This window comes from Pipistrellus hanaki (genome assembly GCF_964339955.1).
Source record: "Pipistrellus hanaki genome assembly, chromosome: 4".
In the NCBI taxonomy this organism is placed as follows: domain Eukaryota; kingdom Metazoa; phylum Chordata; class Mammalia; order Chiroptera; family Vespertilionidae; genus Pipistrellus; species Pipistrellus hanaki.
The window spans coordinates 71,603,663-71,620,762 of record NC_140506.1 but is presented as its reverse complement, the minus strand read 5'-3'; the positions used below and the strand labels follow the sequence as shown (position 1 = coordinate 71,620,762).

General features: G+C 56.6%; 1 protein-coding gene across 2 annotated transcripts; it reads left to right on the top strand.

Annotated features, from left to right (window-relative positions):
• Positions 1-1,311: 1,311 nt before the first annotated feature.
• MYL10 (myosin light chain 10) lies at positions 1,312-12,163 on the top strand. Of its 2 annotated transcripts, none has more exons than XM_084881592.1 (8): positions 1,312-1,342; positions 3,626-3,667; positions 3,888-3,980; positions 4,506-4,581; positions 5,442-5,546; positions 9,210-9,288; positions 11,555-11,603; positions 11,912-12,163. In XM_084881592.1, exons 1-8 carry the CDS (start codon positions 1,340-1,342, stop codon positions 12,008-12,010), a joined length of 546 nt encoding a protein of 181 aa, XP_084737718.1. In that variant the 5' UTR covers positions 1,312-1,339; the 3' UTR covers positions 12,011-12,163. The 2 variants fall into 2 exon arrangements, with proteins under 2 accessions (XP_084737718.1, XP_084737717.1); XM_084881591.1 differs by lacking the exon at positions 1,312-1,342 and adding an exon at positions 2,926-3,005 and having other exon boundaries at positions 11,912-12,105.
• The last annotated feature ends 4,937 nt before the right edge of the window (positions 12,164-17,100 follow it).

Here is a 17,100-nt window from a genome sequence, read left to right as displayed (position 1 = left end):
TGGCCCAGAAAGGCAGGCACCCGCCCTGCTCACACAGCCCATCCCCGAAGAGGGGCCGGGGCTGGAATCCAGGCTCCTGCCCCCAGAGTCAGTCCCCTTCGCCCCGGCCTGCTGTGGAGCCTGTGGTTGGCCCATGGCAAAGCCTGGCCCCAGCTCAGGGCGGAGGGTCCCGTCTCCAGTCTCAGGGAGGTCAGAGGGGTTGGCCCCAGTCAGCCAGTCCGGGATGGCGCTGGGAGGGGAGCACTGGGATGGGCAGAACCTTCCGAAGCTTCTTTCTGGAACCACTAGAAAGAGGGGCCTTGGGCCAGTGGCTCACCTGTGCGTGCCTCGGTTTCCCCACCTGGAAAACGAGGTAAGGACTGAATGTGAAAACGCGTTTTAGAACACAGCCTTGCGTTCCGTATTTAACAAACATTAGCTACTCTTCTGATCGCCATCACATTCCCTGCCCGAAGGAGATCAGCCTGGCCAGGTGCGGGGGCCTGAGGCCAGCTCCGGGGACAGTTAAGCTGTCCTGAGCCTGGGGACGGGTGGGCTCACTGCCTGAGCCCAGCACTGCCGGCCCTGGCAACCGATCAGACAGATCGGGGGCCAATTTGGCTGGACAGATGGGGCTGCACTGGACACCGGGGGGGGGGGGGGGGTGTTGCCAGAGGCAGGTGCGGGCTCCGCTTGGCACATGTGCCCGAGAGCTCTCGGGCTGGGCCAAGCCTCGGGAGAGGGACCATGTCCGGATATGGGTTCGTGGCCAGAGTGGGATGGAGATCTGATTTTCCAATGCTCCCTTGTCAGAGTCACCTCCATCTTTCTTTTGTCTCTTTTCTGTGGTGGTGGGTGGCGGCACTTAAACACAGGGCCAGGCGGATGCAGAAACCCTCTCTGAGAACGGACCCGGTGCCTGAGCCTTCTGGAGGATGGTGTCCTGCCCAGAGGGGCACAGCCGAAGCGGTGGGGCCACGCGGCTAGGAATGTCCCCAGCTGGTGCGGCCGGCCGGGCCTTGAGAGCTCTCCTGACCGTCCATGGCCCAAAGCCACACCTTCCCAGCTGGTTCCAGGCCTCAACGTACTGTGTCTTTAGCCCAGAGCCCCTTCCCGGGCCCTGGGCCCTTAGCTACAGAGATCCTGTTGGCCCAGTGCGGGTGGAGAGCTTGGAGGCTCGGACGGTCTCTGGCTCCCACAGTCCCACCCACTCTAAATGTCCCAGACAGGTGTCTGGCAGGGAGGCCTCCGTCCTGTCTTTTGTCACCTTCCAAACTGTTGTCCGGACCGGGGACACTATTTAAAGGGCCCTCCCCGAGCTGCCCCAGGACTGCTGCGGCACGAGGGAGAGCTCCAGACCATGGTAGGCTAGGGCTGCCCTGCTTCCTGACCCTGGCCCCATCCTGTGACCTTGACTTCATTTGTGATTCTGACCTTTATCTCACTGCCTGAACTCACCCTGACCCTGACCTTACTCCCCTCATGGATGCCCTTGCACTGGAGCTGATGTCCCCGGCCCTGACCTTTCCTTCACCCTGGATGTCATGCCTGCGTCTCGCCCACCCTGGGCTGCCCTTTATGGGTGGCCAGTCCATCCATGAGGGTCCTGACGTGGGTGTGCTTCCCTGGATTGGGTAGGGGCTGCTGAGGTGAAGAGGAGGACGAGGAAGAGGAGGTGGAATGAGACAGGGTGGGCCAGGCTAAGACTTTTCACAGCTCTGCTCCTGCTGTGGGGGTCGGTGGGGATTGCAGGACAGCCTGGGTCCTTGGAGCCTGCTGGTCGTTCGGCCCACGTGGGGCCTGCCCCGCTGTCCTTCCTGCCCCTGTGCTCCAGCTCTTGGGCCTCCCTGGGGGCTCCCAAGGGCATTGTGCTTTCAACCCTTGTTTTTGTCTCACCCACCCCATCAGTCCCTTTAGGCCTGAGAACGCTGACTCGGCTCTCAAGCTCCAGCTCAGAAGCCACCTCCTCTGGGAGGTTTGCCCCGAGGGCCCCGGTGGCCCTGAGTTCTCAGTACCTGGTCTCTGGGCCCCTTGGGGACAAGCATGGGGCCTGATTCAGTTCTGGGTCCCTGAGTCAGGGCACAGGGCCTGGCTGGAGACCAGCAGGGACCTAGTAAATGCCCTGATGCCTGGAGCTGGGCACATATGGGGAAACTGAGGCTTAGAGTTTTAACCGCTTTTCTTAACACCACAGAGGCTGTGCATACCACAGGCAGGATTAGAACTCAGACCTGGGCTACCCCCTTCTGCTCTGAGGTGTTCTTCTCAGGGGATTTTTATTTTTTAGGGGCACGTTATAAAAGGGAATTCCCAAGTCAGGCAGGTTGCAAAGGTCCAGGCTGGGAAATCAGAAGGCCCTGAGACTCCGATTCCCCCTAGGCAGTCCTCCTTTCGGGGGCTCCAGCCATGTTCCACAGGATGGCCATGGAAGGCTGGGTGAGGCAGGGATGGGTGACGCCCAGGCCAAGAGCAGGTCTGAGGAGAGAAAGGGCAGAGTATCCCACAGACGGAAGCGATCCTTTTTATTAATCAGAGGGAAATGCATATGTAATTATGTGAGATGAACTCTGCAGGGAGGTTCTTTTCTTTATGATGTCTGAAGGGATTTATAAATATTACAGAGGTTTTACGGCATCATAACGTCCTGGCTGCCCTGCCAGCCCCCCTTTCAAAGGATTAGTGGAGACAAAGCACCCAGTAAAAGCTAATTATAAGTCAGCCGAGCCGCTGCTCCTGAATTGAGCCCAGGCGCCGGAGGGAAGTGGGGCGAGTGCAGGGGTGGGGAAGCTGGGTGGTGGGACAGGAGGGAGCTGGAGGAGGGGAGACCACACAGGCACTGGGGGTGGGGATGGGGGTGGGGGTGGAGGGACGGGAAGCCCATGCTCTGGGATGGGTGGTGCAGGCTGAGACGGCAGGAGAGTGGGGGTGGTGGGGTGGGAGCAGGAAGCGTGTGTCTGTCCCACCTCTCTGAGCCAGTTCGGGGATTCCTTGAACACGGGGGCCCCGTGATGGCTGCTGAGGGCAAGGTCTCCTCCTCAGGGGTTCTTGGGGACTCAGAGCGTTCAGGGCATGCTCAATAGTGGACTCCAGGCCCCGTGGCATCCTGAAGGAAGCCCTGGCGTTATTCCATGTGGGTGGTTGCCTGCTCTGCCTGCTGGGGAGCTCACCCCTGAGCTTCGGGGAGCTATTTCCAAACTGATCCCCACTCTGAGCCTGGGTGGGACAGGGGACCTCAGAGATGAGCAGACCCAGGGACATGGCAGGACAGTGTGGTATGTGCTATGGGCTGTGGCTGCCCCAGGCTGGCAGGAAGGGAAGAATCGGGGAGCTCTAAATTGGCCTAAAAATCAGGAGGGCTTCTCCGAGGAGGCGGCAGAGGCGTTGAGTCTGGAGGAAGGGGATTCTGCCGGATGGAAGGCAGGGAAGGGACTCCAGGCAGGGGGAATGGCAGGAGGAAATGCTGGGCGACAAGAAAGCTCTGAGCGGGTTTGGGACAGAGTTGGGGACCTGGGTGAGTGGAGGTGGGAGCTCTTGGAGAGGGACAAAGGACAGATGAGGAGTCCACGTGTTGTCCTGAGAAGGCTGGGAGGTGGCAGGAGAGGATCTGGGTTTGGTGCTAGAAAAGATGCCCTTCTCTGCTTCACAGGCTGGGCGCAGACCACCCGCCTTCCGGAGCCCCGGGGCCCAGGTCAGGAGGCAGCTGTCTGGCCCGGGAGTGGGGGGGGGGGGCACTCCTGGGGGCTTCTGGCCGTGGGTTGGGAAGCCACCCTGCTCACCTGCAAGGCTTCGTCAGGAGCTTTGCCTGCCTGCTTTGGGCGGGGCTGTGGGAGATGAGGAGGGTTGGGAGGTGGGGAATGGCTGGCCTCCCACGGAAGGGGCTCCTGCAAGGCCTTCGCCGCCCCTCGCAGTCACCGAGGAGAGCACGGAAGAGAGCAGAAGGCGGAGCCAGCTCCAATGTCTTCTCCATGTTTGACCAGTCCCAGATCCAGGAGTTTAAAGAGGTTGGTGGGTGTCCCCTGGGGCCATTGGGAGGATGGGAAGCACCAAGTGTAATCCATAGACAGCACGTGGGGAGCCAGGAAGGTGTGGGCTTGGCCCTCGTCCCTGTGGAGCGGTGGTGTCCCTGTTCTCCGTGTCCCCCACGGTGTGCCTCACAGCCCGCAGATGTGACCGCGGTCCATGGTCCATGACCCTCTCTGTCTGAGCCTTTGCTCGCTGTATGACCTCAGCAGGTCCTTCCGCTCTCTGAGCCTCAGCTTGCCTCTCTGTAAAAGGGGGTTGCTGTGAACATGGACTGAGGAATGGACATGAAGCCCCAGCAGCAGGCTGGCACACAGTAGGAGCTCCGTGTGGGTTAGCCATTGCTGACATTCTGGTGCTATGCTGAGCTGGGTAACCGGGTGGCCAGAGGGGCCTGCACAGAGGTTGCTGGGGCAGCCCCTTGGGGGAGGTGTTCTCTGTCTGGGGAGGGAAGCTGGGCTTGGGGGAGAGGGAGGGGGACTTTTCAGTGCCCGTGTCTCTGCCAGGCCTTCACCATCATGGACCAGAACCGCGATGGCTTCATTGACAAGGAGGACCTGAGGGACACCTTTGCTGCCCTGGGTGGGTGACGGCAGTGTGGAGGCTGGGGCTGGGCAGAGCAGGCCTTCCGGAGAGAGTGAGCGGCGGGGGCAGGGGGTGTGCGGGGCTCATGTGTCACTGGGGGTACAGGGAAGGTCAGGAAGGATTCCTGGTTGTTAGAGGAGGACTTGCCAGAGAAGGGGGAGGCATTTCAGGTGCAAAGGTCAGGGGGGTGGGAGGCTGGGGTGAGGTGAGGGGTCAAGAGATGCCTTGGGTGGGGGAGAGGCTGGAGGTGTGTGCAGGTATCACTGGCTCTGGCTCCCAGGGAGGCTTTTGCCCCCTCCAAGGCCCAGGGAGGGACCTGAAGAGGGCCTCAGCGACTGGTGGGGTGCGGGCTGAGGTTGGGGAAGGGGGCAGAACCAAGTCAGGTCTGGACTGAGCTTTGAGCTCCTGGAGATCTGGTTGTCTCCTGGAACCAAGAGGAATCCCAGGATCCCAACTTCCTAGCAACCAGTTGCCCGCTCCAGGGACAAATGAGCCTGAGGCCCAGGTCTTCCAGCCCCATATGCAACTTAGCTTCAGATTCTTTGAGCCTCGGTTTCCTCATCTGTAAAATGGGAATGGCAAGTGCTCCACTTCCCAAGGAGGCAGCGGTGGTGGCTGAGTGCATTGAGGCTGGGGGCTGACCAGTGCGGACTGGCTGCACGTGGTGTGTGTGTGTGGTCCCCCCCCCCCCCCCCGCCCCCCAAGCCTCCCAGCCGGTGGGCGGGGCCTCAGGGAGTCAGGGCGGGTGGATAGTAGAGCTGAGAGCCTGCAGGACTCTGTTCTCCTGGGCCACCTGCAGGCAGGATCCGCCCCCAGCCTCACTGTGTTCCTGGGCGTCTCCCTCTCCTCCTCCCCAGGCCGCATCAACGTGAAGAATGAGGAGCTGGACGCAATGGTGAAGGAGGCCCCTGGACCCATCAACTTCACTGTCTTTCTGACCATGTTTGGGGAGAAGCTGAAGGGTGAGTGAGGCCCCGGTGGCCCTGGGCAGGGAGGGGTGAGGGGGTGCGGGCAGGCTGGGCCCTGTGTACAGATGTGCACCCTGTTGATGCTCACCGCAGCTGGGAGCATGGTGTCACCCCCGGGAACACATAGCTTCCCTGCCCAGCCTCGGTTTCCACCTCGACACCACCGAGCGGTAGTAACTGTGGTAACACCTCCTTGCAGAGCCACGAGGGGCCCGGGGGACAAGTTGTGTAAAAGCCCGTTGCCCACAGTCAGGATGCCTCTGCCACCTCCCTCCCCCTGGGCTCATCTTGCTCTCTCTGCCTCACTGCCCGCTGGACAGTGGAGGTGGGGCTGGAAGTGTTAGCAGCTGACCACAGTTCCTTCCCCGGGGAAAGGGTGGAGGGCCTCATTCATAAGTGAGAAGACTTGGGCTCAGAGAGGTCATTACAACTGCCCCGGGTGTCCCAGCATCCAAGTGGTCGGGATGAACCCTGACCCCGTTCCTGGCTCTAACCATTGCAACGTCAGGCACGGGGTGCATGGCGGGGTGGGAGCCCAGCCTCTCTGCCCCCTGCCCCTAGCGCCAACCCCTGGGCTTGAGGGTCCACGGTCAGAGGGAAGGACCAGCCTGAGCTGCGTGCCCTGGGAGGCGGGCCTTGTAGCCACCCAGCCCTGAGGGTGCCCCTGCCTGATGCCCATCCTGTCTCGGGTAAATCTGGATTCAATGCCTAGCCCCCACAAGCCCCCAGGATGACCAAGGCTTGTCTACTCTTGCACCTCAGGATTTTGTCTGTAAGATGAGCACTGTGGTGATTTCCTGGGGCTGCTGTAACAAATGACCACAAATGTGACAGCTGAAAAACGGCAATGTATTCTCTCTGCTCTGAAGCCTGGGATATGCTATCTGCAGGTTCTGCTCCCTCAGAGGCTCCGGGGGGGTAACTTGTTAGCTGCCTTTCCCGGTTTCTGTGGCTGCATCGCTCCCCTCTCTACCTCCATGGTCCCCCGCCTCCTTTTCTGTATGGCTCCCCGGCCTCACTCTTAAGAGGACACTTGCCATAAGATTTGGGCCCACCTGGGTAATCCAGGATCATCTCCCACCTCAAGATCCTTTCTTGACATCTGCAAAAGCCCCTCTTCCAACTGAGGTGACACTTCCCAGTCCTGGGGATAAGGACATGGGTATATCTTGGGGGGCCATGATTCAACCCACTACAGAGAGGATCCTATCTAACGAACAGCTTTTATTTGGTAAAGAAAAAAGAAATCATAATACTGTTATGGGTTTTGACCTGCTGGCAAGTACAATAGCCCCACACACAATGTCCTGGCTGATTCTGGACTAGAAGGAGGCAGCTATGACCTGACAGCCTCGCCCTCCTGGGTTAGAGACAGGACTCCAAAGGTGGGAGAGAGGAGGCTGTGGGCCTGGCGCTGTCCAGCTCACTCAAAAGTGCCATCTGGCCACCTCCAGGCAGCCAGGAGGGTTATTTCTGGGACCATGACCACCTTCTGGGAGAGCTCAGAAGCCCAGGGCCCAGAGAAAGGCATGTGGGATTCCAGCCAGTGACTTAACCGGGGGGTGTGCTGGTCTATGACTGAGCTGAGACTCCGCCTCAGACCAGGCAGGGTCACGGCCTCGCAGCTTTTTCTCATTTTCTCGGGGAGCCGGGACTGGGCTTCAGCTGACCATGTCATGCAAACTGGCTGTGCCTGCATGCTCAGCCAGCAGTGGACACAGGAGCCAGGCTAAGGCAGTCCCTCTAATTAGGACAAGGACACGTTGTCGTGAGATTCCTAACAGCGAGGGGAAGGTGTAGCCACTCTGCACCCTTTCGATGAGGTTCAAAGTCTGCAGACCAGAGCGGCTGCGTGGCCAGCACTGTGCCCGGCTTGGTCACTCTGGGCCAGTCTGAGATGCCTAATGGCCCAGACACATCCCGTCCTGAGCTCCCAGGCTGGTGAGGGAGACCCTGCTGACCCTGACCCCGTCTGATGGGCAGGAGCACAGAGGGATGGAACGAGCAGGGGGCTCTGGGGGCCCAAAGAGTTGGCTTCCAATCCTTCCTCCCCTTATTAGTGGGGATCTCAGGAAAGTAACGGGGACTCTGCGATCCTCAGTTTCCTTTTTGACAAACTGAGGATGTCAGTACCCACCCTGTGGGGCGTTCCGGGGTCCCATGGGAGCAAACAGTGGCGCTGCAAGGTGGAGCCTAGCGCAGAGTGCTCAGATGTGTTTGCGGACACACAGGAGTAATGCTGGTCCAGATCTTTACTTGACGTTATCATGACTGACCCAGGCAGCACCTTTTTCTCCATTTCACCAACGACACAGCTAAGCCTTAGGGAAGGAAGGGGACATCCCCCGGCCACAGTGAGGGGGAGGGCAGGTGACAGAGGAGAAGGAGCACCACACATGGGTTACCAGGTCACCTGCTGTCAGTCACACAGCCTGTGAGGCCTTGGGTGAGACTCTCCTTTCCTGGGCCTCAGTTTCCCCATCTGTACAACCAGGGGGCTAGATATTCAGACGAGATTGGGCGTGTTCAGGGTGGTATGGCCGTAGACTAGGGGGCTATATATTCAATCCCGTTGTGGGAGCAGAGCTAATTCTTCTTCAAATGATCTCTTTTCCCAAAGCCCGAGCTAGGAAAGTGATAAAACCAGGAATGCGCATCCCTGCTGCCCCGCCCCACAGCCTGCCGGCCCAGCTTCCGGTCTCTGCCCGGGACAAGCTCACAGGCTCCTCGGACACCACTGCCCGAGTCCCGCCTCTGGCCCCCAAGTGCAGGCTTTTTCTCCTCTGCCACAGCCTGTCATGCACACCTCCCGGATAAAGAGAAAGCGCCAGCACTGCCCTCCCCACTCACTGGTCACAGGGCAGCATCAGCTGTGAGGACCTGGCCAAGTCCGTTAGCCTCAGCCCGTCAGCAGGCTCCGCACGGAGTGAGGACTCAGTCAGGGTCGCGCACCGCTGTGCCAGTGGTGATCGCTCCACACAGAGGCCTTGGCTCTCACCACTCTTCCTGGTTTCCCCGGAATCTCCCTTTCCCTGCTCCCGCTGTGGGGTGGAAGCTGGAGAGGGAGCGCCCAGGCCCTTGCCCTCGGGAGGGGCCATGGGGGTCTGCCCGCCCCCGGCCCCCATCCAAACCCTGCCTGCCCTCTTCATGTGTAAGGTGACCAGATTTTAACATTGGTAAAGCGAGACACCACTGACAGGGGGGGGGGGGGGGTTCTTGATTAAAAATTTGGTCTATATGGAACAGTTTCCTAGCTTGTCGTGCACTCTTTCTAAAAATTGGGACTTTAAAAAAAAAAATTTTTTTTTAATATATTTTATTGATTTTTTTACAGAGAGGAAGAGAGAGTGATAGAGAGTTAGAAACATTGATGAGAGAGAATCATAGATCAGCTGCCTCTTGCACACCCACTACTGGGAATGTGCCCGCAACCAAGGTACATGCCTTTGACCGGAATCGAACCCGGGACCTTTCAGTCCGAAGGCCGACGCTCTATCCACCAAGCCAAACCGATTTTGGCAAATCGGGACTTTTGTATTATAAAACGCCGCAGGACGCAGGGCAAATTGTTAAAAATTGGGACTGTCCCACCAAAAGCGGGTCGTCTGGTCACCTTATTCATGTGGCACTCTCCTTGCCTGTGTGTGCTGCTTCTAGGCACGGACCCAGAGGAGACCATTCTACACGCCTTCAAGGTGTTCGACGCTGAGGGGAAAGGCTTCGTCAAGGCGGATTTGTAAGTCCCTCCCGCCCTCCACGTGGGGCTTTCCCTCTCTGACACTTCAGCTATGAAGGAACCGTGTGGCGTCTGGGCGGGTGGCAGCCCAGCTCAGCTACGGATGTCCCTCCCCCCTCTGGGCTGCAGTGCCCCCATTTCTGTGTGGAAGTGTGCAGGGAGTCTGCAGTCACCAGGGAGGGCTTCCCAGTGGCAGGGCGAGGTGGAGGGAGAGGCAGTTCTCAAAGGATGACTCATGGTGCTTGAGCCGAGGCAGGGAGTGTTCTAGATGCAGGAACACAGGGAGGGCAGTGCCGGGGCTTGGTGTGTGCGAGGTTAGTGAGAAGGAGAGGGTGTGGCTGAAGATGTGTGAGTGGTGTGGGGTGGGGGAGGCTGAGCACAGAGTGGGGGCAGGGCCTGTATGGGGTAGTTCCATCGTCAGGCCCTGGACCCTGGGTCTGCCCCGGGAGCATAGGAGAGCTTGAGGAAGAGTCAGGCAGGAGCAGCATGGAGGCCAGCCTGGAGGAGGAGAGGAGAAGGCCTTGGCCGTTGAGACAGGGAGGAGGGGATGGGTAAGTAAAACACCAGAGGTCAAACCAATGGGATCCAGGGCCTGAGTGGGTCAGGATGGAGGTGGCCCATGGAAAGGGACCAGCTCAGCTGGGCATACAGAGAGAACAGTGGCTATGGGCAGCTCTCCAGGGGGCCTCTGGGCTGGCATCACAGAGGTGTGGGCACTGACATCTGCTATGCCTGGGAGCCTCAGCCCAGTGGAAGTCAGGGCAGAGGGCCAAGAGTGGCAGGTGGGGCAGTCGCCACCTGTCCAAGGACTGGGACACTGAATTGGGCCATCCGTTCTGAGCCTGCAAGGCCGTGCTGGGTCTCTGGGTGATCCTGGACAGGCAAGATTTTCCCCCAGGCACAGGCTTTCTGACCGATTCCTATGATGCTTCAGGCACTGGCTTTGAGACTAGTTTTGCTGCCTGTTAGAATCATCTCTTCATGGAGATGGGGTGGGAGAGGGCAGGGGGCAGAGGGGAAGTGGGGACAGTCTCATTTGTCTCTCACACATTCTCACCATCCCACATTCCCAACGTTGTGAGTCACTCACTCCCCAGGGGGAGGGGAGGGGTGATTAGGATCTCCCCAGGCTGCAGCCCTCTCCTTCACCCCTCCCTGAGGGTCCATGGAGCTGGGGGAGTCTCTGGGGCACTTCTGCCATTCACCTTTGTCTCCACCAGGGCAAGGCCAGGGCTGGGAGGAACCCTCTGGGCACCCAATTTGGGAACCAAAGGCAACGCCCGGGGATAGGGGACCTGGAAGATGAGGCTGCCCACCAGCCAGGCCACAAGGAGGTTCTGGCTGAAACAGAGTCTGTGAACAGTCCGCAGCCTGGAGAGCTGGAAACTGTGACTGTCCCGCAGTAACACAAATAACGGAAAATGTGCGTGGTCCTCAGCGGGGCCTGCCATTGCTGGCGACACAGGCCACTGGTGCCCAGGGCCCAGCTCAGCTCTGCAGGGCCATCCCTGCTCCCTGCTCTCCCTGAGGGCCCTCTGGCGCCCTCCCCTCAGCTCCTAGGGCATCAGTCCCTCCTGCGCAGCCTCAAACACCTTCTATGTCTCATCCTCGGCTACTCCTCTGGCCCAGGCAGTTCTGGCTCCTGCGGGCAGCTGCTCTGGACCACCCAGGGGGACAGGCCCCACCCTGCCACTACACTTTCCAAACCTCAGTTTCCCTCTCTGTAAACGGAGTTAATGACACTCACTTCCCAAGGCCACGAGGAGCAGATGAACCCCGGGCAGGCCCATGAGGGCATGCACCTGGATAGGCCTCCCTGTCCTGGGCTGAGTGTGAGCACCTGGTACCGGTAGAGCATTGCACACACGGCAGCAACCATCACACACCGGGGAAGCAGGACACCCCGAACCCAGGCAAAGAGGCCACCCTCAGGAACCTCGAGGTTGATGACTCGATGGAACATCTGAGTGGCCCCCCAAGGTCATGTCGGAGTTCCAAGGTCATTTCGTTTGGTTCCTACTTGATGCTGGGAGGAGAGTCCGCGTTACCAAGGAAGAAAATGAGGCTCAGCTGGAGTGGCGTCTGAGCCCTCGTGGCTATCTGGGGGGTGTAGCACCAGCCCTATCCCCTTCCCTGCCTTCATTGGTGTACCCCCGGGCCAGGACTCTTCCCCCAAGCCCACCTGCCCTCACCAACCCTGCGAGCTGCATGTCTACTGACAGGGTGGCCCTTCCCCTGAACATGACCCTTTCTCTTCCTTGAGCAGCATCAAAGAGAAGCTCATGACCCAGGCAGACCGGTTCAGTGAGGAGGAGGTGAGCTCTGGCTTTTTTAAGGGTGCTGTGGAGCCCTGCGAAGAGTCTTCCTGGAAAGCACAGCCCAGCCCTTCTCAGCAGTCACCCCCACTCCACCCCACCCCACTCAGATCCCTCTTAGAGATGTCTCCCTTGACTCCCTTGACGAGAACAAGAAGGATGGGGGTGAGGGACGGCTGTGGGATCCTGGCCTCCGTCCGCGCCCTCCCCTGCCACGCTTTCATCTGCACTCTGACACGCTTGGGGGACCCCTTGCTCTGGCCCTTAGTTGGCCCCGGGCCCAGGCTGACTCCCTGCTCCTTCCCCAGGTCAAGCAGATGTTTGCAGCTTTCCCGCCAGATGTGTGTGGCAACCTGGACTACAGGAACCTATGCTATGTCATCACGCATGGCGAAGAGAAAGACTAGGAGGAGATCGTGGGCCTCCCCCAGCAGTAGGGAGAGGGAGCAAACACGGGTTCCGGGCAGCCGGTGGGGAGCTCCTGTGCCCAGCCTGCGGGAGGAAAGGCTCTCCCTGCCGTGGGTGGGGTGCAAGGCAAGAATAAATAATGCTAACAAGGTCTGCATTTTTGTGATTAATGCTCCTGCTGGGGAGAAAGCTAAACATTCCTATGCTGTTGGTTTTTCCAAAACTTTTTACTTCCCGGGCTTTGCTCAGATGTTCCTGATGAGCTAGTGTTTAGAACTAATTGACAGTTTTAACGATCCCCAGCTGGGCCACAGGACACTGCCTTCGTTTATGAAGCTTTTATTGAGCATCTAGTGCGTGCCAGCCCCACTGCCAGCCCCAGGGACACAGCGATGATCCAGTCCTGTCCCTGGGCAGGAGGATCATGCAGCGAGGACAGCCATTGGGGTGGGGACATAGAGGGAAGCCAGTCCAGCGGAGACGTGGAAGTTAGAAACTGAGCTTATTTCAGAGAGGCAAGGCAGGTGGAAAGGAGGGGTCGATTCAAGGACGTAGGCCAAGAGTTCTTAAACGGGACGCACGTAGCACCAACCACAAAATAAAGGTGCATAAGTTGGACTTCATAAAAAATTTAGAACTTCTGTTCACAAAAGACAACACGAAGAACATGACAAGGCAAGGCCCCGGGCTGGAGAAGATATTGGCAGCAATAGATTTTGACAGACATTTGAAAGCCAGAACGTACTTTAAAAAATCTTACACATTAATATTGGAAAGGTAACAACCAAAACAAACGAACAAACAAAGAACAGGGAGATGACTTGGATGCAAGTTCCTCAGCCAGGGACTTGACCGCTCTGAGTGCAGGAAATTGGAAGAACACCCGAGTAATGGTAGATAGGCGGAAAGAGCTTTATCACGAACAAAGCATCCTATTATACAACTGGCTGGTCAGTGGCAGCTTATATAGACGCTCCAATAGACGCAGCCTCGTGCCAATCAGTGGGGCCTGCGCTAATTAACAAAAGCCGGTTACGTAAGGGTGCGCTTGCGCAGTACGTACCGGGCTGCTGCTGAGTCATTGCTCTCATGCGCGCATAGGGCAAAGGGGCCTTGAACGAAGTAATACTGCTGTGTCATTGCCTTCACGCGTGCTTATGGCGAATGGGCCTTTAGCCTCCGGCATACTCTGGTCAAGGCCCTCACAATGACAGAAAGGGTATCCAAGTGGCCTGAAAATACGTTTAGCCTCATTTCTCGAAAAAAAAAACAAAATGCAGATAAACACTTCCATTGGGTGCACACCCACCATGGCTAAAAGTAAAACGACTGCCAGGGCCACGTGTTGATGAGGATGTGGAACAAACAGAACTCTCCAATTTTGGCAGCAGGAGTGTAAAATGGGCCAACCGATTTGGAACACGCGTTGGCAGGATCTGCTGAAGTTAAAACGCGTGCATGTCCTGAGCCAGTAGTTCCAAACCTAGGTACATACCACGAGAAATATCCATCATACATCCTTCAAAAGACATGCATGAGAGTTTACAGGTTTATGAGTCCCAAACTGGAAACAAGACAAATGTCCACCAAGAGGAAAATTGATAAATAAACGATAATATGTTCGAGCATTGATACTACATAGCAATAAGTGTAAAGTACTGATCCTCACCACAACATGCTCTCATATTACATCACATAGAAAAAGACCCACAAAATAGAACTAACTTAGTTTAAGTTTTATAAGAGTATACTTTAATAAAACTTTTAAAAATAAAATGTTTTAATAAGCATACCATAAAATTCACCATTTTTTAGTATACTAGGGGCCCAGAGCATGGATTTGTGCACATTGAAAGGAAATTAATTATGCCCATTTTTAAATTGTGTTCTTTTGTTGTTGAGTTGTAAGAGGTCTATATATTTTCTGGAGACTAGACTTTTTAGATATGTGACTTGCAAACATTTTCTCCCATTCTGTGGGTTGCCTTTTCACTTAAAAAATATTTTTATTTATTTCAGAAAGGAAAGGAGAGGGAGAGAGAGATGGAAACACCAACGATGAGCAAGAACCATTGATCTGCATGTGCCCAACCAGGGATTGAACCCAGGCCTGTGCCCTGACCAGGAATTGAACTGTGACCTCCTGGTTCATAGGTCAATGCTCAACCACTGAGGAACACTGACCTAGCTGCCTTTTCATTCTTTTGATAGTTTTCTTTTTCACATGTTCTTTCTTCTAAGAGTTTTATAGTTTTCAAATTTAGGACTTTGAGCCATCTTGAGTTATTTTTTTATTTATGGTAGGAGGTAGGGGTCCAACTTATTGTAATTTTTTATTCAGTTCTTCCAGCACCATTTATGGTAAGACTATTTTCCTCCATTGAATGGTCTTAGCATCCTTGACAAAAATCAATTGCTTGGAGATGTATGGGTTGATTTCTGGACTCTCATTTCTAGTTCACTGATCTCCATGTCTAAAAGCACATACTTCCTGATTCCTTTTATGTGGAATTCAAAACCAAGGCAAAACTAATTTATGAAGTTAGAAGGCTGAAAGGTGGTTACTTCTGAGGTGGGGTGGGGGAAGGGAAGGACCACGAGAGAACTTTATAGGAGCCAGGAATGCTCTATGTGTTGATCTGAGTGATGGATACTCAGATGTAAACATATATGAAAAATGATCACTCTGTACCATTAAAATTCATGCATTTAATACATTAATATCCTTTAATATATTTATTATATATCCCAATAGAAAGGAAGGGAGAGAGAGAGAGAGAGAGAGAGAGAGAGAGAGAGAGAGAAGGAGAGAGAGAGAGAGAAGAAGGTAGAGAGGAGGGAAGAAAGGAAGTAAGGAAAGAAGGAAGGAAGAAAGGAAGGGAGGGAGGAAGGAAAAAAGATGACATGGTCAGAAAGTAGGGTGGACATGATTGGTGTGGTGGGGACTCAGGTTTGGTGACTGATGGCACGATGCTTTGGGGTGGAGAACACCAGGGAAGTGGCTCTGGGGAGGGGGCTGAGTTCGGTTTGGGGCTTGTCGAGTGTGAGGTGGTGAGGTCTGGGAATCAGGTGGTGCTAAGGAAGCAGTGGCTGGTGTGGGATGGAGAGCCAGGACCTGTATGAGCCAGTGCAGAGCGAGCAGGCAGTGGGACAAGCAGAACCCATGAACCAACCCTGAGCATTAGACCAAGAGGAGAACCAGGCAGAGATGGAAGTCAGCCGGCTGAGAGGTGGGGACTGAGGGCTGGAGGATTTGATAAGGTCGAAGACCAAGTGGAGAAATGTCAACAAGATGGTATCTGATGTGCCAGGCCCCAGGCTAAGGTCAGTGTCTGCTAAGATTCATCTTATCCCTGTGAGTCCAGAAAGGGAAACTGAGGCCCAGAGTTCACCCAAGTTCAATGGCAGAGCTGGGTGTGGAACCAGGTAACCTGGCTCTGAGCCGGCATGTGTAAGTGCTCCCTGACACTGCCACCCAAAGCAGAGGGGTGTGGGGGCAGGGACTGAATTTGGGGTCACAACAAGGAGGTCCTGTTCCTTGTCCCTCACCCTAAGCTCCTTGATCCCTCTAGGGAAGGTGGGACAAGAGGGGTCCCCCTCAGCCTGGAACTTCCCTGCTCAGGACACAAGGGAAGAGCTTGCTCTGCAGGCACAGATGGGAGGCCTGAGACTGGGAAGGCACAAGTTCTGAAAGAGGCCTCCTTCTCCCTGGCCTCGCTCCCTGTGCTCTCTAAGAGCATGGCTTTCCTGGAAATCAAGGACTCAGCTGCCCAGGAACTCATCAGACCTGTTTGTGTCCCAAGGAACGAGGCCAGAGCCAAGCTGGAAGGAGTGAGTGCCATGGGCACCGGCTCGCCTGCCTGGCGGCTTCCTGCTGCCCGGCTTGGTGACGCCTCGGCCTGCCTGCCCTGCAGTGGCCTTGCTCCACGAGGAAACAGGACAACGGGGGAGGGGGAGAAATCTGTGCAGTTCAGGAGATAAAACTGGGGGCCATGCTTTACATCATTCCTCCATCCTTTACATCCGTCTACTTATACGCCCTGTTTGAGGCCCGCCTCTGTGGGGGAGCCGCTGATCGGGCCCGTGGCCTAGGCCCTAGGGGAAAGAAGGTGGGCGGGGAGTGGTCGGCCAGTCGAGAGGCCGCTGGTGACTCATGACCCCTCTCCCCCACCATGGGTCATGGATGGCCTGGCTGCCCTGACCTGTACCCACCACCATCTGCCTTCAGTCTCCAGGATTCTCTATCTTGTTCTTGAGGGATTCCTGGGTTGGCTCCATAAGATCCCCAGACGGGGTTCCCCTGAGTCTTCCTCTGGTTCAAGCCGCTGGGGGTGGTTCGGGGCCGAGGCTCCCGAAAGCCAGAGAGAAATTGGGAGGAGCACACATGTTGATGGACACCTCATCCCTCCTGAGTCGTACCTGGAATCACCTTTTTAAAGGGACAAGAACTCCCATGGCCTCCTATATACCCCCCACCCTACCCCCCGCCACCCTTGTACCACTGTCCTCTTAGCTCTGGGCTCCAGCTGCATAGCTTCATTTAGTTCCTTGAGTTTCTTACATTTCCTTCTGCCACAGGGCCTTTGCATATACTATTCCTACTGCTTGGAACACAATCCCACCTGACACCACTCCCTTCTTTGCCTGTTTACTCCCTACTCAGCTTTCTGCTCTCAGCTGTGCATCATAGCCTTGGGCCCCGATGCCTGGAATAGGTCAGCTCCCCCTCGGTGCACTCTCACGGCACCACAGACTTGTAGCCGGGGAGATGTGGCAGTGTTTGTCTTCCCAGCTGTAAGCCTGGGACCGGGCTGGATTTTGTCCAGCGGTGTACCCCCAGCACCTACACAGGCCTGCAGCTAGCAGACTCTTGGGAAACATTTAACTCCAGGCGGCCCGAGAGCTGGCCCTGAATTGCGGAGGCCTCTGGAGGCCACTGTACGCTCTCAGCCTCTAATGAGACACGATGATCCGGAGGGTGAGGCTATGGCCTTCTACCAGTGCAAAGCCGCCCCCGGGCTCCATGGGGCCTGTCCTGTCTGCCTGGGCCTTCGTCTCCCCACGAGCAGAAGGGAGGGACCTGCCATCC

Excerpts from the sequence above, each read along its gene's own strand:
- MYL10 (XM_084881591.1), top strand. Across the intron at positions 4,582-5,441 it reads GGACACCTTTGCTGCCCTGG|GCCGCATCAACGTGAAGAAT; the intron begins GTGGGTGACGGC and ends CCTCCTCCCCAG. Across the intron at positions 11,604-11,911 it reads ACCGGTTCAGTGAGGAGGAG|GTCAAGCAGATGTTTGCAGC; the intron begins GTGAGCTCTGGC and ends CTCCTTCCCCAG.